The 19020-nt window shown below is 57.5% G+C and overlaps 1 protein-coding gene across 1 annotated transcript in view; it reads left to right on the top strand.

The window, feature by feature from the left end:
• Positions 1 to 344: 344 nt before the first annotated feature.
• Positions 345 to 19020, top strand: part of TDRP (testis development related protein) — a 44350-nt gene continuing 25674 nt past the window's right edge. Inside the window, exons 1-6 of the mRNA XM_032328920.1 lie at positions 345 to 465; positions 799 to 964; positions 4196 to 4399; positions 4632 to 4683; positions 10965 to 11430; positions 12311 to 12513. Coding sequence (XP_032184811.1) covers positions 345 to 465; positions 799 to 964; positions 4196 to 4399; positions 4632 to 4683; positions 10965 to 11430; positions 12311 to 12513 — 1212 coding nt within the window. The remainder of the gene's footprint in view (positions 466 to 798; positions 965 to 4195; positions 4400 to 4631; positions 4684 to 10964; positions 11431 to 12310; positions 12514 to 19020) is intronic.

Genomic DNA, 19020 nt, shown 5'->3' on the forward strand with positions numbered 1-19020 from the left:
CAGAGACCCACACGGAGAGCATGGCTGCAAGTCCCGGGGCCACTCTGTGACAAGGATCCAGCAAGCTCTGATAACATCCAGGAAACACCTCACTCAGAGCATGGGCAGGTACCCTTTACAAGGTGATTCTGAACCATCCATGCATGAACGAAAGCCTGCCTTATGATTTCCTGCATAAACGTAATGCGTTTAGAATTTGTACTTGTGAGCAGCCTGATGAACTGTACGTGGCTGACCCCATTTTGAATTAGGTGTCCCGTGCCTGGAACTGGGGCAAGGCACCTTACTTTCTGAGTAAAATGACTAAGCTGAGCGTGTTCAGCTGATCACTAGTGTGTTTGCTCATGGACATGAAGGGACCTGAGAGCGGCAGCTCTGGGGAAGGCAGGAACCGCGCGGACGCCACAGCCTCCGTCGTAGACCCAACGGAGGTCTGTCGTTGGAAATGTCTGGTGACACTGGAAGGTAATTAGAGCAACACCTCCGAGAAATAGTTGATGGGCATTGCACTGTCTGACACCCCCGCCATCAGCAAGGAGCCAGTCGAGGGAGACCTCGTGTCTGGCTCTCACCCGGGCCCCGTCTCCCCTCTCTGGCTCCCCCCCGGCCCTCAGCTCTGCGTTCACACTCCCTAGGTGCATTCGGTCCCGAAGGTTGAAAGGATGCCACGGTCTGCGGGAGAGGGAAGACACGGAGCCACGGGTGAGGGAAGACACGGAGCCACGGGAGAGGGAAGACACGGAGCCACAGGGACGCTCCGGGGCCGACCCAGCCACCACGCTGACGCCGATGGGCCAGGAGCTCCGGGCGAGGCGCTGGGCGATCCGCACGGCTTGGGGAAGGGGCAGTGGGTGGGAGCTCTCTGCGGCGGGACCCCGCGCGAGATCTCCTGCTGGTGGACCTCCAACTGGTGGACCCCCACGCTGACCTTCTGCACCAGACAGCCCAGCTTCTGGGCCCTCTGGTACCCCTGGTTCCTGTCATTCCTGAGTGTTTTCCTTTCTCCGGAAACGAATGTTTCTGTCTGTCTGGGGGATGAGAGCCCCGTTGGCCGCTCGAGCCAGTGCCGTTCTCCTCCAAGTGCCTGATGCCTGGTCCCCCAGACGGAGAAGCGCAGAGAACAGACAGACAGACAGAAGTCATTTGTGTGCAGATGGAGCCGTGTGTGGGGCCAAAGACGGGGGCAGGGGTCCTCCCCAGCCGGCTGTCCCGAGCCTGAGGGGACGGGGTCCTGCCCACAGATCGTCCCTCATGCCAGCTCCCGCAGGAGCACTAGTTGCTTCAAGCCTGTTTTGAGTCTGAGAAAGAGCTCGACTCCAGAGACTCGTTCACTGACCAGAGCAGAGATTCAGGAAGAGGGATTGGCCCCGGGAGCCTGTTCCCTGACAGGAAAGATGCTTTTCCAGAGCAGGAAGGTGGCAGAGACAGGCCGGTGACCGACAAGCCGTGGGTTTCTGTTCCAGCGGGACCCTCTGGGCCCCACCCAGACCTTTCTCCGTGCCGGTGGTGGATTCTGACTCCAAACGGCCGGACGCCGCTTTCAGCTTCCTCTCCTCCTGGGCACACGCGTGTGGAAAGCTGCAATTCTCCTGTGGCACAGGCCTTCCTCCAGCCACGTCCTGTAGACGGTCGTGACTGCAGCGACTTCAGCTCTTCCTTCTCGCGCGGGGTCCCGCCGCAGAGAGCGCCCACCCACTGCCCCTTCCCCAAGCCTTGCGGATCGCCCAGCGCCTCGCCCGGAGCTCCTGGCCCATCGGCGTCAGCGTGGCGGCCGGGTCGGCCCCGGAGCGAGAAGAGGAGAGATGGGGCAAAGGGAGGAGGAAGAGGCAGGGGAGACGCGCGTGGCCCAGAGCGCCCAGAACGCTGGCAGACGTGCAGTTCCGGGAATTCCGGGAGCTCCTGCCACGGGCCCAGGAAGGGGACGCGGCTCCTCGGGCGGGGGTTGGGGGAGGCAGCTAGGAGTGGGAGCCCCTGCTGACTCAGGGCCACCGTGAGCTCAGGGCCCTGTGGTGGGGGGTGGATCTTGCAGGGGGAGGAGGGGAGTGGCAGGGCGCCTTGGAACGGGTCACAGTTTAAAGCCGCAGAACCTGGCGGAACCAGGAGCTGTTTGTCCTGTGTTTGAGGCGCCAAGTCGCTTGGCTTGATTCCTAAGTTACTGCAGATGGGCACAGCGGATTGCTCTGTGCTCTCCCTTGTCTACGAGGGAGATTGCTCTTGTAAGCAGAAGAGATCGCTATTTTTAAAAAGACTGTGAGTATCTTAACGCCAATACAGTAAATCTGTCGATGAGTCAGATGAGAAGGAACAGGCACATGGTGGAAGCTGTAACGTACGACCAGATGAAGGGGGGTGGGGAGAGCACGGCCCCGACAGGGCTTCCGAGCAGCAGGCAGAGGTGGTGGGGACCGGCGAGCAAGCCCTGTGTTTTCGGACACCTCGCTCCCCAGGACGGTCCCGCCAGCGGATCCCGTGCACTGTGAGGCCGCCGTGGTCCAGGCTTTGCTCCTTTGGGTCAGGGATCGGCACGGGGTGGTCAGCGGCCCTCTGTCGACGGCTGAAAGGATTGTCCTGCTGTTTTTCTTCTTAAAGACTAATTCAGTGGTGAGACGGGGTGTCCTCATGGACCCGGGGAAGCTCCAGATTTGCTCCTGCCCGGCGCACAGACCAGGACTGTGGTGACCGACGGCAAGCTGCCGGGTCCTGGCGACCCTCGGACGGGTCCGGGACCTGCCTCATCCAGTGCGGTTCAGCCCTGAAGCGTGGTGGGAAGCAGACCCGCAGCCCGCAGAGGCACGGACGCCGCACCGTGGCGGGTGCGGAGCCTAGACGAGCAGATTTGCCCTTAAGCCAGTTGGTGGGATGCAGTGCATGTAGCCGCGCTGGAGGAGGAAACTGTCACTTACTGTTGGGTGTTCCAAACACAAGGATCCAGGCGACTGCTGCGTGGCTGTGTCGTGCTGGAACCCTGTAAAACTGGGGGACAAATAAGCGTCGTCTCGGCAGTACCGGCTGCCCCCACCCCAGTCCCATCCTTTCTGTCTCTTTCTCTTTCCCAGCCCCGAGCTCAGGTTTGTCCGCTCACTCAGGGCTGGTTCCCCAGCTCGGGGCGGCCTGCTTCTCCCCACAGGACCTTGCGAGCTCCGTGCAGAGGCGAGCGTCGTGCGCTGCTGCGTGTGTGCTGTGCGTGTGTTCTGTGTCTGTGCGTCCGTGCGTGTGATGTGCACGCGTGTTGTGTGTCGGGGTGCATGCTGTGTGTGGCGTGTGGCTGGGGAAGTCCAGATGGGCAGACGGCCCTGCGTGTGCACTGCGCCAGCCGAGCGCCCAGCCGAGCGCCCAGCCGAGCGCCCAGCCGAGCGCCCAGACGCCCCGAGTCTGGACACCCCCTGGAGTGCCGCCGCAGGTGAGCCCTGCAGGGGGTTAGCTGTCTCTGTCCCGGTTTCAGCTTGTTGGAGGTTGGGACAGAGCACCCCAAAACGTGCTGCCGGGCCCACTGATTATTCTGAGCGGAAGGTACTAGAAACACAGCAAGTGTGTGGAGAGGCTTTCACTGAACGCCCCTCGTCTGCCTAAAGACAGACCCTCCAAAGGGACCAGGGGTCACCCATCCCCTCTCTGGAGGCTCATAGGCCTGGAGGATGGACGCTTGTCACAGGCCAGGAGACTGGATGTCGTCCCGCCCAAGACTTTGTCACCGACGGCCACGCCTCGCCAGTGCTTTTCCCAGGGCCCCGTGTCCCCTAAATCAAGCCTCTCCCTGGAAGGCCCCCACCCCCCCGGGTGAAGCCCACCACAAGCACGCTGCCTTCCGGGTTCGGGAACGCACACCCTTTCCTCCTGCTCCCCTGCCCGTGTGGGCCCCAGCTCTGCAACCCAGGAGGCTTGCGGGGGGCCCTTCCCCACCTCCAGCTCCCAAGACTCCTTTCCTCCCTCCAACTTACCGTTTTCTGCTCTGTTAAGGACTGGGCGCAGGTTCCTGAGCAGGTGTCACTTCCCGGGTCCTGGCGGGTTGGGGGTGGGGGGCAGGTGGAGTAGCAGGACCCCCGTCCTCCAGCCCGTCCCCCTCACTGCTCTGCCTGCTGCCTTTCTGCTGGAGCTGCCTGCCAGGAGCCGTCCCAGAGGAGGAGGGACACTTGGTGCAGGAGCAGCTTGCCACATGGGGGGGGACATGCCTGCTCCCCACCGTCTCACCGCCCAGCTGCACCTCCCGGGCGTGGCTGTGGACCTTCAGGGCGACCATCCGCAGGTCCTGGGGGCTCAGCACTGAAGTGTGCCAGGCCCAGCCGCCTCAGGAGGTGACCGTTCCCCAGCCCTGCGCCTGTGGCGGGACGCCGAGGCTCAGGGAGGTGTGCGAGAGCCCCCGCGTCACAGAGCCAGCAGCCAGCGAAGCCTGCACTCCCAGGTGGGCTGTCTTGTCCACCGCAGCGGCTGTTTAAAAATGTCTCTGAGTTTGAGTTTCCGTATTTTAAAGATACATATATATGCACACATAAATACAGAGTAACCGTTTCAATGATTGTAATTTAAAAGGGAATGACTCAGACGTGGGCTGCGATTTGAACGAGGGTTTGGACGTGAGGCTGGTGTGGAGGTTAGGGCACTCCAGCTCCTGCTGCTGGTCTGTGGTCTCACAGTCCCACTCCTGCCAGCATGAGTGGCCATGAGGACGCCCTGGGCTGGGGTCAGGTGACAGAGGAGGGGCAGTCACTGAGGTGGGGGTGACCGTTGCGGGCAGGGAGGGGCTCAGCGTCCCTGTGCCATCCCACTGACCTTCTGTTGACCCATTTTATACACTGCTTACTCGGATGTGCTCCATCCGCGGGACCACCGCGTGGGGCCCAGGCGCGCACGCCAGAGGGGAGGGTGTGTGCACCCCCGGAGCAGGTAGGGGCACATAGGGAAGTCACAGAGGGGAGGCTGGGGTCCTTCTGGACCCACCTCATAGGCTCCTTGCTGAAGGTGGGCGGGGCGATGGGATTCATCTGGGGAGGGGGCTGGGGAGGCACCTACCCAGACACGGGGCGGGGGTCCTCTGAGACTGGGCGAGGCAGGCCCCACGGGGCCTCACCAAAGATTAGGCGGTAAAGGCTGAGAGCCTGGAGGAGCCGCGCCGCCGTTCGTCAAGGATAGACTTCTGGCTCCTCACGTGGGCTTGTTGGTTCACGAGCGAGCCAGTGGGACACGGGTCGGTAAAAGCAGGTGCGTTTACCCATCTGCCTCCGAGACCCAGAAGCAGTGGTCCTGGGAGCTTTACTGCAAGAGGTAGAGGAGTCACACTCAGGTTACAGACCCAAGTCCAAGGCTCAGAGAGGGTGAGTAACTCCGAAAGCCTCACAGTAAACGCAGGTCCTGTCTCTACGTTGCTGGCAAACCTCCCAGTCCTGTCCCATCTCCTCAGCTCATAACCTGTGAGGTGTTCCTGTTCCTGCCCCTTCGGGAGCAAGAGGTCAGAAAGCTCAGGGGCCCTGGTCACAGGCCAAGGAAGTCAACGGGTAAAGTGATTTATATTTGCCAAGGGAGTTTTTAATCTGAAAAATATAGAACAATACCAAAACAGAAAACCGAGTTCACATACGTACGTGACTGTTTGTAATATTTATAGTGTATATTATGTTTAATTGCAGGAATGTGTGTTTTTATTTATTTGTCATCATTACGTATATATGTGAGTATAGTTGGTGAGACCATTTTAGGGCTTTTTACATGAAAAAGAAGAAATGAAATAAACTACAATAAATCAATCTTTCAAGTTTAATGTAAGTTGCCTATGTGCAAATTGTTTATATTTTATAGGGTAAATTTCTTAAAAATTCAAAACAGCAAATATTTTTGAACGTCTGGCATACATAATTCATAGTAGATACATAATATATCAGGCACACATATGTATTGTAATAACTTCCATAACTATATACAGCTTGCTCTGTCCCCCAGTACACTCCCCACATGTGACCAGCATGTGGGTTTGGTGCAAACTTTCAGGTTTTGTTTTTTTCTAAGTAGAGCCTAAGTTTGTAATCCAGGTCAATGTCCTTCACATTCTGGGTTCCAATAATCCTAAAATTTGTATGGAACTAGAAAAGATCAGAATAGCCAGAGGAATGTTGAAGGGAAAAAAAAAAAAAAAGCAAAGCTGGGGCATCATGCTGCCTGACTTCAAGCTCTATTACAAAGCTGTCATCATCAAGACATGTGCTAGTATGGTACTAGCACAAAAAACAGACACACAGACCAATGAAACAGAGTAGAGAAACCAGATATGGACCCTCAACTCTGTGCTCAAATAATTTTCGAGAAGCAGGAAAGAATGTCCAATGGAAAAAAGACAGTCTTTTCGACAAATAGTGTTGGGAAAATTGGACAGCCACATGCAGAAGAATGAAACTGGACCATTTCCTTATACCACACACAAAAATAGACTCAAAATGGATGAAAGACCTCAATGTGAGAAAGGAATCCACCCAAATTCTTGAGGAGAACACAGGCAGCAACCTCTTCGACCTCAGCCGCAGCAACTTCTTCCTAGAAACATCACCAAAGGCAAGGGAAGCAAGGGCAAAAATGAACTATTGGGACTTCATCAAGATCAAAAGCTTTTGCACAGCTAAGGAAACAGTCAACAAAACCAAAAGACAACCGATAGAATGGGAGAAGATATTTGCAAACGACACATCAGATAAAGGACTAGTATCCAACATCTATAAAGAACTTATCAAACTCAACACCCAAAGAACAAGTAATCCAATCAAGAAATGGGCAGAGGACATGAACAGACATTTCTGCAAAGAAGACATCCAGATTGCCAACAGACACATGAAAAAGTGCTCCATATCACTCGGCATCAGGGAAATACAAATCAAAGCCACAGTGAAATCCCACCTCACACTAGTCAGAATGGCTAAAGTTAACAAGTTAGGAAAAGACAGATGCTGGCGAGGATGCAGAGAAAGGGGAACCCTCCTACACTGTTGGTGGGAACGCAAGCTGGTGTAACCACTCTGGAAAACAGTATGGAGGTTCCTCAAAAAGTCAAAAATAGAGCTACCCTACGACCTAGCAATGGCACTACTGGGTATTTACCCTAAAGGCACAAATGTAGAGATCCAAAGGGGCACGTGCACCCTAATGTTTATAGCCCCAGTGTCCACAATAGCCAAACTGTGGAAAGAACCTAGATGTCCATCAACAGATGAATGGATCAAGAAGATGTGGTATATATACACAATGGAATACTATGCAGCCATCAAAAGAAATGAAATCTTGCCATTTGCGACAATGTGGATGGAACTAGAGGGTATTATGCTGAGTGAAATAAGCCAATCAGAGAAAGACAATTGTATGATCTCTCGGATATGAAGAATCTGAGAAACAAGAGGAGCACAGGGGAAGAGAGGAGAAAATGAAACAAGATGAAACCAGAGAGGGAGACAAACCATGAGAGACTCTTAATCTCAGGAAACAAACTGGGGGTTGCTGGAGTGAGGGGGGTGGGAAGATGGGGTGGTTGGGTGATGGACATTGGGGAGGGTATGTGCTATGGTGACAGGTCCCAGACCTATATTCTGGAAGCAAATAATACATTATATGTTAATAAAAATTTTTAAGAGGAACACTCAATATAATAAATATATGGACCAAAAAAACCATCAAATTCTGTGTTCCTTCCGTTACGTGAGGTCATGTGTAGAGGATACTAGTGAGTTTCTGGAATGCGGGAAGCACTCAGAAAGCCGCAGTTCCCAGCTTCGTGTCGGTCAGCACTGTGAAGCAGAGAGAATTACTTGACCAGCCGGAGGATATTGGGCACACATTTTGTTCTCAGCACCACGTGAGGAGCGGACGTGCAGGGGGGGGGGAGGCTATTTGAGAAGCTTCAGGCAAGGAGTGACAGGTACAGAACGTTACTTCCCTCCACAGCCATGGTGAAGGATCTGGGAGCTCCGCAGGCACACGCACCTGCCTCTGGGACTCCCAGGCATTTGAGGACAGGCTCCGAGACAGGAAACATGGCCCACCTCACTGGAAAACATGATTTCCAAGTCTAGAAGACTGGCCATCCTAGGGCAGCCGGCCGAGGAGCTCACTCCCTCCGAGGCCATTCTTTCAGTTTCCAAATAGTTTTGGTTCTAGAAAGTTCTATGTGGGGGGCACCTGGGTGGCTCAGTGGGTTAAGCGTCTGCCTTTGGCTCAGGTCATGATCCCAGGGTCCTTCATCGAGCCCCGCATTGGGCTCCCTGCCTCGCAGGAAGCCTGCTTCTCCCTCTGCCTCCTTCTCCCCTTGCTTGTGTTTCCTCTCTCGCTGTCTCTTTTCGTCAAATGAATAAAATCTTAGAAAGAAACAAAGAAGAAGAAAGAAGGGAAGAAAGAAAAGGGGTAAGTTCTGTGTGGTACCCCAGAGCACACTCTCATTTAAAATTAATTTGCCAGAATCAAACCTCCCTAAACTGAGCCTTCAGACCAGGATGGCAGACTTGACCTTTAGTAAGAAGAGTTTCTCCGCTAGTGAATTTTCAGGGGCTCTATCGGCAAATCAGGGAAATTCGGGCTAAAGCAGCTTCTTCCGAAGGAGGACTCAAGACACAGAAGGGTTTTCAATCACGTCTTTCTGGATACAGAAATGAACTCTTGTGTGTAATGTTGTCTTTTTGTGACCCCAGATTGTGTGAAGTGCACTACTTGTGAAGTTTAATAGCACCACTAAATTTTATAAAAATCATAAATGAGTGACTAAAGGACCCAAGGTCAGCTTGCTCAAGCATGTGGGGAGTGCTTCCCAGGTGGGAGGCCTGAAACTCCACACGGAGGATGACCCCCTGCTTGCTCCGGGTTCCTGGCCTTCCATCTCCTACCGTCCTAGACCCCCTTCCCCGCCGTGCTCTCCCAGAAATAACATGAATGCTGTTTAAAATATTCTGAGATTCAGCCTTTTGATTTAGGAAGTCTGGCCCCCTTCCTGGATTTGCAGGGGGTCACAGCTGAACTTACAATGAAGATTTTGAAAGCACAGGAACGTGCACTGAGCAAACTGAAAGGAAGCCGGCGGTCTGAGCACACGCCCCGGCCCCTCTCACATGAATGAGAGGGTCTGTGTTATTTGTTGAAGTGTTCTGAGTTGGCTTTCCACGTTTTGTTTGTAGCGTCCTTGAAAGGGCTGGGTTTGGATCCTGGCTTTGTCTTGTAGCCTCTGCTTTATGATGTAGGACTTTTATCAGTGTTTGTGCTTGGACTGTGTTTATTTCGACAGTCCCCCACGGGACCGGGAGGACAGAGAGCCGTACCCACCACCGCATGGGCTATGCACTGCTATTTCTTAAGACTTCCCAGCCTGAAGGCCGAGCTTGTGACCTGGTTTGAAAAGGTGTGTGTAAAAACACATTTTTAACATTCTTACACATCCCAGGATGAAGGAGTTCTTAACTTTAATTCCCACCAGTGATTCTTTAGTAAGTGTTCTATGGTTTCACGTGATTCGATAATGTTTGTACTTGGTGAGTCCGGAGATGTTTGGGAGGGGGTGGGTAGGTATGTGTGTGACTGTGTATCTGCTCATCCTCGTGACCTACTGAGAATATGAGGTGAGGATTTGTGGGTTTGTGGCCACATGGTCTTGCTTCCCAGGTAGCTGGCTGCTGTTTCACATCTGGCTTTCTCCTGTTCCGCCGCTCGGCCCCTTCCAGACCTTCACCACTAACCCTGTAAGGGCCCGTAGGCTGTCTCCAGTGGGTCTGTCCATAGCACTCCTGCAGACCCTTCCTCAAGACAGAATCAGACCCGCTTTTCATTGTAAATGCTGTGCTGCTAATCACTTCTGGAAAAACCCCAGGTACCCTCGGTGATGATTCTTATTTTTAGTGTAGTAAAGTTACAAAGCTTAAGAAAGTGTTTACAGAAGCCAACAACTCTGGATTGCTTTTATAAAATATATTTTTAAATTACTCAAGTAATACATGAATGTGTATTTGGTATAAAAATGTAGGCAATATTGAAATATATAGAGTAAAAAGTTTATACAAATTTATTTGCTGGGTAGGAGGGTACGCACGCTAGACTTTGACAGCTATTAACAAATAGATCAAATTTGCCTTCTCAAAGTTTGTACCATTTACACCGCTGCCAGGAGCCCATGAGGGCGTCCCTACCCTGTTCCCAGCACTAGATTTGTGTTTATAAATGTTTGTTGGGCACACTTTGGTAGGTGAGTGTCTTTTTTTACTAGGTTTTTCATTTTAGTTCCAGTACAGTTAGCGCAGTGCAGTGTAGTGACTCAGCGGTTCTGCGCTCCACTCGTGCTCACCAGGACCAGTGTCCCTTCAGCCCAGTCGCCTACTTCACCCATCCCCCCACCTCCCCTCTGGAGACTATGGGTTTGTTCTGCAGAGTTAAGTTTTCTGGGTTGTCTTTTTTCCTTTGGTTTTCCCTTGAACTCCGCGCGTGAGTGAGATCGTACTGAGCACCCACTGCTGCGTGTGTGTCTTCATTTGCACTTCCCTGACCCCCCAGCGCAGGGTCTTCTGTATCCTACTGCTCGTCTCCTTTCAGACAGGAAATGCGCGTCATGTTGTACTCCGGAATGTGTTAGCGCAAGACGGGCGAGACATCCTGTGCTTCGGGGTGGTCCTGACTGTCCAGCTTGGGGTCCAGCAGGGCCCTGCCCCACGCCCGCCGGCAGCGATGGCGCCCCATCTGGGCCCAGAAAAGTCCCTTCTCGGGAGAGCCTGTGACCTACACCCATAAGTGCTGTCTGGCAGGGGTCGGGAAAGGCTGAGGATCCCGGCCCCACCGGGGCCCCGAACCGCAGCACTGCCCAGTGGGGCTTCTGGAGCGTGCGGGGCGGCCCCGAGCCGGGCTGCGGGACCCGTGCGGGGTCCGTGGGGCCCTGAGACTCTCCCGGCCCGGGTCTGGCCACCCTGCGGCCTTCTCCTGGGCCCGGTCCTCCATGGCCCTAAAGCCGCCCCCGCCCTGCCCAGGCCCGCGTCTGGACACAGCCGTCCACCTCTGTGGGCCGAGGCCGCAGCCCCAGCGCCGCCGCCGCGCACGCCCCGGCCCCGCGCACGCCCCGGCCCCGCACACTGCGGCCGCGCACACCTGCTGCAGCCGGAGTGCGGGGAGGAGAGGGGCGGGCAGGCCGGTCCCGAGCCCCGGTTCGTCCGCGGGAACGCCGAAGGCCGGGCGCCCCCGCGCCCCGAGACACCCACGACCCACGTCCCTCCCGGACGGCGGCCGCCGCCGGAGGCCGAGTCCTCCCCGGGGTCACAGCCCGGCGCGCGCCGCCTTTCCTTTTGGGGGCGGAAGCGCGGCCGGCGGAGGGCAGTGGGCATGCGCACTCAGCCTGCCCCGCGTCCGGCCGCCGTCGCCATGGTGACCGCAGCGGGGCCGCCCGGGCCCCGCCCCCGCGCCACCGCCCGGCGGACCTGGCCGCGCCCCAAGGCCGGGGTGAGGGGTCGGCGGGGATTGGAAGGGTGGTGGTCCCGGGGTGAGGCGGGGCCCAGGAGGAGGGGGCGGGCTCGGGCTGAAGGGGCGGCCCGGAATGGGGGTCCCGGGGTGAGGGGGTCACCTCGGGGTGACGGGGTCGGACCGGGCTGGGGGAGGGGTCCTGGGTCAGCGCTGCCGGGTGGGGGGGGCGAGATGAGGGGCGGTAAGGGGTGGGGAGTCTCGGGGTGAGGGGCACCGCTTGGCTTAGGGGACGGTCAGCTCGGGAGCGGGGAGGCCGAGGGTGACGAGTGGCCTGGGGTGAAGGGGTCCCGGGGTGGGGGAGGGCGGGGGGTGCCAGGATGAAAGGAGTGGTGAGCGGTGCGGGGCCTCGAGGTGAAGGGGTCAGCTCGGGGTGGGGGTGTCGGCCGAGGGTTGCAGGGGTGAGCGGTAGCCGCCAGAAGGGGAGCCCCGGGTGAGGGCGGTGGGACGGGCCCCCTCCCCCGACAAGGCCGTGGGGGGCGGGGTCTCGCGGAGGGGGCGGTGAGGGGGGCGGGACCATCGCTGGGAGGAGGGGCGGCGTGGTCCTGGGGGCCCGGGCGGGCCCGGGGCTCGCGGGGTGGGGGGAGCGACCTTGGGTTGGGGGGCCACAAGGAGGAGCCGAGGCCGGGGTGCGGTGGGAGGGCGGCCTGGTGTGCGGGTGGGCCTGCTTGGGGAGGGGGCCTGTGCCGGGCGCGGGGGGCGGGTATGGTGGGCAGGCCCGGCGCGGGCCGGGGCGGGGGCTCGGGCCGCCCGGGGTGGGTCGGGTCCGGGCGGGGTGGGTCGGGTCCCGGCGGGGTGGGCTGGGCCCCGCCGCCGCCGCCCCGCCCCGCCCTGCCCCACTCGCCGCGTCCCGGTCCCGCAGGAGCCGCAGCCCGAGCGTCGGCGCGCTGCGGGCCGGCCGAGCAGGGGCGCGGAGACGCACGGACCGCGGAGCCTCCCCGGAGCATGTGGAAGCTGAACCGGAGCCGGGTGCTCCTGGACGAGCCCCCCGAGGAGGAGGACGGCCTGCCAGAGGGTCCGCCGCGGGCCACCGCCGCCGCAGCCACCGCCGCCGCCGCCGCGCAGGTAGGGGGAGGTGCGGGCGGGGGGCGCGCGGAGGGGTGCGCGCGCCGGGCCCGGGGCAGTGCGGAGTCGGGGCGCGCGGCTGGGGGCGCGCAGGTGGGGCTGCGCAGGTGAGGCCCGGCCGCGGGGCCGCGCCGCTGTGGTCCGCGCGGGCCCCCCGGTTTCGCGGGCGTTGAACCCCACGTCCTCGCCGGGGGCCGGGGGCCGGGGGCCGGGGAGCGGCTCCCCTGGGACCTTGGCGAGTCCGCGCCGCGCGGGTCCGGGCGGCTGGGGGCAGGGGGGCTGCGCGCGGACGCGAGGGCGCGCTCGGACACTGCTGTGGGTCAGGGTTTCCGTGAACCTTTGTGTGGGGGAAGGAGGCAGGTGTCCTTCGTGCGGAAAACGGACGCGGGCCGTGCCAGCCGGGAGACATGCTTGGAATGCTCAGAATTTCTTAATTAAAAAGGATCCCAGGTGGGGCCTGGACGCGTTACACGTGTGCCCCTCCCCCGTGCCCGCGCGGCGGTCCTTCTCTCGCCCCATGAAATCGAGGTCAGACATTCAGCTTTTCTTTTTAAAAGGACGTGGTCATAAAATTTCTTTTTCTCTTTTCTTTTGTTTTTGTTTTTGCTTTTGTTAAATGTTTGGAAACTCCTGCTGCTGCTGAGGCTTGTACCGAGGTTAATGATGTGTTTCCTTCCGAGGCGCTGCGGTCGCTGAGATGTCTCCTCCCCGCTGGGAGGAACGAAACTTAGTTTCCAGACTGAAGCCGCTACTTCTTGGAGGACTTAAGTGCATCTGATGAACCGTTTAGTACGGTTCCGCTCCGAGCTGGCCCGTCCGTGCGCTGTTGGGTCGTGCTCGTGCCCATCCAACTTCCAGCTGCTTGAGTCCGGAGATTTTATGAGTGCCCTGAGCAGCACTCTCGTAAACATAATGTGGAGCATTTACATGTTGCTTGTATGTGGCAACGGAATTATTTAGTATTGTAAATAATTCTTACTGGTTAAAGATTAGAAATGCTGTTTCTGGATGAGCTCTTAAGAATGGGAATCGGTCCTGGCTGTGCACTGTTAACGCTTCTAATGGATCCTCTTTCTTACAGAATTGTCATCTTAGCTCACAGTGTATTTTTTTCATATTTTAATAGACTTTGTTCTTCAGGTACCCAGCACAGCTGCGTGCAGAAGGCAGCGCGTTCCCTCATACCCCCCGCACTCCCTGTTCCCTCGCTGCCTGGTCCTCGCCCATTTGTTGTCACCGGCGAACCTCTGTTATCCGGGGGTCCACATGGGACACGCAGGCACTTACCCTGGGGGTGGGGGGGTGTCTGATACATTTTGAAGAATGTAACATGAAATGTCTGCACTGTTAGAGAAACAGAAGTTTCCCTAATCCTGAGACCCTACAGACCCCCTGTTCTACTTCCTCATCCCTCCCTTGTGCCCCAAGGTCTGTCTTTTCGGGAGGTCCTGGAGTTAGATACGGGACGGAGCCTTCTCAGGCCGGCCTGTCTTGTGTAGCAGTCTGTGTTTGTGGTTCCTCTGTCCCTTCCAGGCTCGAGAGCTCTTTTCTCTTTAGACCTAAGGAACATTTCATCCCGCAGCTGCACCATGTGTCCATCAGCCTGTGGAAGGCGTTCTGGTGGCTTGCAGGTTTTGGCAGTTAGGAACGAAGCTGCTTGCTTTGTGCAGGTGTTCGCGTGGGCTTCAAGTTTTAACTCAGCGAAACGCTCAAGAGTGGACTGCGTCGGGGAGGGTGGGAGGTGGTTAAGTTCTGGGAGAACCCGCAGCTCTCTCTGCACCGTGGCCACACGTTCTGCATCCCGCCGGCAGGGAGTGGGAGTCACCTGGGCGCCGCCGCCTCGCCAGCACGCGGTGCGGCCGGTGCCCTGGGCGCCAGGTGGGGACCGGTGGTTGCAGCTTGCCTTGCCGGCCACCTGGAGCACCTTCTCCTTCCCCGGCTCTTCGCTGAAGTGCCCGGAGCTTCGGGCCCTCGGTCAGCCCGGTTGCTTGTTCTCTTCTTACTGGTTTTGAAGAGTTCGTGTTTTGGTAACAGTCCTTTATCACAGATGTCTTTCTCAACCATTTACTCCTAGTCCGTGGGCTGCCTTCTTGCCAGTGGCTTTCACAGAGCAGAAGTTTTAATTTTTTTAATTCTGTTGTGTTTGCAGAAGTTTTTGATTTTAATGCAGCCCAAGTGGTCAGTTATTTTTTCATGGAATGTGTGTTTTGTGTTGGATCTCAGAAGTCACTGCCGTTTGGGTTTTGTTCTGTGGGTCCTGCGAGTGAGGTGTGGCTGTGTTTCTTGTGTTACGGTGTTCAGGGTGAGTGTGGTTTACTGTGTGGAAGCCCTTGGCTGTGGAAATCCAAGTCGTGTGGACTCGGGATGGGCTAGTCATACCCCACAAGCAGTTAGTCCCTTCAGAAGGACCCTTCTCTGTCCCAAAGCCAGTTTTCTGTAGAATTACATTTTCAAATTCATGACACATCTACTATAAAACTTCTGCCTACAAGATTTTATTTTAACACTTGAAGAAGTAGGGATTCACAGTGGGAGGGACTGGTGGATCTGTCCAGGTTCAGTAGGAGGAGGCTGTGTGTTGTGCGTTGTCTCCAGTCTTGGACGCCCCACAGGCAGCCTCTGCCAGGTCACTCGTGCTGTGGGGTCACTCGGGAGAGCAGAGAACCTGGTGTCCTGTGTCCTTGGAAATCAGCTCACACGGCTGTAATCCATGTCTTGTTTAAAAAGAAAAGAATAGCTTAGTGTCCAGCCCTAGTAAGTTTGAGATGTGAGACCTTCAGAATCGGAGCGTGGGTGTGGGTAACCGAACCAGCCATAACCCCGAACTGTCTACCACAGCTGTCACAGTAGAAAACCGTTTCTGAGCTGTCTTCAGGCTGCTGGCCTTTGTTGTCACGAATATGCACTATTTTACATGAAAATTTAGTAGTAAGGTTTATAAAGCGAATCAATGGTTGCAGTCATTTAACAAGGAGAGACAAGTTTTGATAAGTCTCATGTTTATTGATTTTAGAGATTTTGTTTATTTTCTTATTTATTTGAGAGTGAGTGTGAGCACGAGTGAAGAGGAAAGGGAGAAACAGAACCCCCAGGGAGCCCCACGCGGGCCTGGATCCCAGGACTGGGGATTGTGACCTGAGCTGAAGGCAGATGCTTCACTGACACAGCCCCCCAGGCGGCCCTGAGTAACTGTTTTTAAGTTGACGTATCATTAGAAATGTGGATCCTCACCATGCCAGCCCGTGTTTGGCTAGGATGACGAATGGACAGCACAGCTCCAGAATTCCCCCAGATCCAGACGAGCTCGTTGGCAGGATTTGCGGGTTCTTGTGCTTGCTTGGCCTGTGGGGCCTTCCAGTCCTTTGCCGGGCCCGTGTAGAGTCGCACGGCCCCATCCGTGGGCACAGGGAGGGACAGGCAGACAGAAACGACCCAGGCCTGGTGTCTGTCGCTCCCAGGCCCTGGTGTACCGCTGTGTAAAGTGTGCCCCCATAAATGCTAGGTTACAGCCTTCACTCCTACGACTTTAAAGTCCTAGTTTTGGGTTTACTGTCACTGGTTTGTTACTTAAGGTGGCATGACTTAGAACATTCTCGAAAACTCAGCCGTCCACGTCACGTGTGCATTGGGCAGCGTGGGTTCAGTGAGAGTCAGACTGGCAGTGACTCTTCTGCCTGAGGCCGCACGTCCTCTCCCCGGGACCCCTCCAGGGGATGAGACGGGTGAACACCTGGGGGAAACACAGCCTTGTTTGCCTTGTGTCACCGAGGGGGGTTAAGGTGTAAGACGGGCTAACCGACCCCAGCTTTAGCGTTAGAAGCCAAAGACGGACGCCGAGGAGCACTTTCGCCAGTTGTTTAAGCATGAGTCTTGAGAACTGGATGGATTTTGTTGTTTACTTTTTTTTTTTTTTTTTTAAGATTTTATTTGTCTGATCACAAGTAGGCAGAGGCAGGCAGAGAGAGAGGAGGAAGCAGGCTCCCTGCAGAGCAGAGAGCCCGATGCCCGGGCCGATCCCAGGACCCTGGGATCATGACCTGAGTGGGAGGCAGAAGCTTTAACCCTCTGAGCCACCCAGGCGCCCCTGGATTTTGTTGTTTTCCTGTCTGTTCACGGCAGGCGTCTGGGAATTCAGCACATGCTGAGCAAGCTCTTCTTGGGGAGTCGCGGGGGTCATATAAACCAGAGCTTCTGCCCCGAAAGTCTAGCGGGAGTTGCTCTGAGGGAAGACGGACTCTGGTCGCTTCTGCTCATCACAGAGCCTGATGGGGGGGGGACCCAGCTTGCCGGAGGACCGGGGCTGGTGCACAGGGAGCGCATCCGGGGGCGCCGGGGGCGATCCACCTCCCCGGACGGCGGCAGGCGCTCCTGGCCGAGGACGTAAAGGCCGAGCCTCCGAGCCTGGCAGATGGCGCAGCGTCTGTGCGCTCGGCCCGCGGAAGCACCGAGGCTGGTGCCCAGCGGCGCTGCTGTGTGAGGGGCAGCCCGACGCCTCTTGGGAGAGCTCGCCGCAGCGCCCGGTGAGTGGAGCGCTTCCGTTGACGGAGATTTCTCTTTTTTTAGGTTTTTATATTGATTTGTCAGGGGGAGTGCACAGCAGGGGAGCGGCAGGGGCAGAGGGAGAGGGAGAAGCAGACACCCGTGGAGCGGGAGCCCGAGCGGGACTCGGTCCCAGGACCCTGGGATCACCCCGGGAGCCCGAGGCTGACGCGCGCCCCCGACCCCCGGCAGCCGGTAGACATGGGTTTCTCAGCAAGTGGCCGTCTCCGTTCCGGGGGTTAAACACCAGCTTGTGCCGCGGGCCGGACCCTGCGGGGAGCGCCGCAGGCGTGTCGCCGCAGGGCCTCATGGTGACCTCTCCGTGGTGAGCTGCCGGTGCTGGGTTTGCAGAGTCGCCTCCTCGCTCAGGCTTGTTAGGGCCCGAGCGCGCCGGCTGGCAGAGCTGCACGGGGGGTCGGCGTTTCCCTCTCCTGGCCGAGGCCGCTCAGGCGCCGCAGCGCCCTCCCCAGCCACTGTCCCCTCGCGGTCCCACTGGCCCTCTGTGCTGGGGGATGTGCCGTCCTGCACGGTCTCCGCGTCCTGCCGAAGCGCTATCCGGCTTCCTTGCGGCAGGAGGCTTCGAGGTGCCGTGTGGGAAGGCTGGCGGCATTCGGGCACGTTGTGGTGCACAAGGCGAGGGTCTCCGCGCAGACAGCCCTCCAGCAGGGACAGAGATGCGACCCTGCCCTTCCCCAAGAGCCATGACTCCGTCGCGTAATTGAGGCTCAGGGCCTTGCTGACGGTCGCTCCAGTTTATGGAGTACGTCAGGGAGGTCAGGGTCTTGTGTGAACTCGCAGTCACCGAGAGGACTTCGAGCGCAGGCGTTGCTGCGTCCCGTGCGTGTGGGCGTGAGCGGGCTCCGTGCCCGGCCTGGGGCTCGAACTCGCAGGCCAAGGCTGAGTCGCGCTCTACTGACCGGGCCGGCCAGGCGCCCTGCACCGTTGCTCTCATCAGGTCACCATAAACTTCTTCATCTTCTAAATGCTGATGCTTTACATAAAGAAAGATTTTAGGGTTTCAGTGATCGGTGCCTTAGGGAGCACCGCGGCAGTGAGTTCTGGCTCAGGGCCCTGTAGGGGCGGCTGCGCTTTCTACTATGCCGTGGGGGCTGCTAAGCGCCCGACACAGGGCTGACGCGGGTGCGGAGGGTCGCCTGGTGAGCAGCAGGTGAGAAGGCCTGGAGGCCTGGGGCCCGGGAGAGGGTCTTGTCTCCGGACACTTCCCTCTCCTGAGTGTTGGAGGAGGGCGCCGTCGCCGCCAGCTCTCGAGGCAGGGTGTGGAGACAGGGCGAGCAGTGCGGCTGCACTGGCGCAGAAGACTTGTTTCGAGGAGACTCGGAAAGCCCTGTTCAGGACCTCAGACTTCACCTTTTAGGTAAATAATAAAGATTTTGCGGGAGGGCTCTGTGATGTTGTACAAGGACTGCTTGTCTGAGGAGCAGGGGTTAGAGGCAAATGCAGCCAAGCAGGTAGGATTCTAGGGTGTCTGTTAGACGTGAATGCGGAGCCCGAGTTCGGAACGGAAGGTAGTCGAGACGCTGGAAGAAGAGCTCTCAGAGCTGCTCAGAGTCTGTGCCTTGGGAGGTGAGGTGGAGGCCTGAGGGGCGGCTGGAACAGATCGGGACAGAGCCGGCCCCTCTGGGCGCAGCGGGGAAGCCGGAGGGCGGCCCTTTCGGAGCATAGGATCCAGGTGAGGATCGAGCCAGTGATCTCGTGCGGGAAGGGCCGCGCCGCTCGGATGCGCTCCAGGAAATGCGCAGGGCCTGGCTTTCCGTGTCCGAGCTTGTGATGCGATCGGTAAGTGCACTGGAACCCGGGAAAAGGTGTGTTGACAGAGTCTCTGTCCAGGAGTCCGCCGGCGGCAGGCCTGGGCCTCAGCCGTGTCACTAACTTTGTGACTGGAAGCCAGTAGTTACTCTGTGTTCTGCACGTTAGCTTACTGTAAAGGACCAGATAGTAAGTAGACGA

Source organism: Mustela erminea, chromosome 21, assembly GCF_009829155.1.
Source record: "Mustela erminea isolate mMusErm1 chromosome 21, mMusErm1.Pri, whole genome shotgun sequence".
Taxonomy (NCBI): domain Eukaryota; kingdom Metazoa; phylum Chordata; class Mammalia; order Carnivora; family Mustelidae; genus Mustela; species Mustela erminea.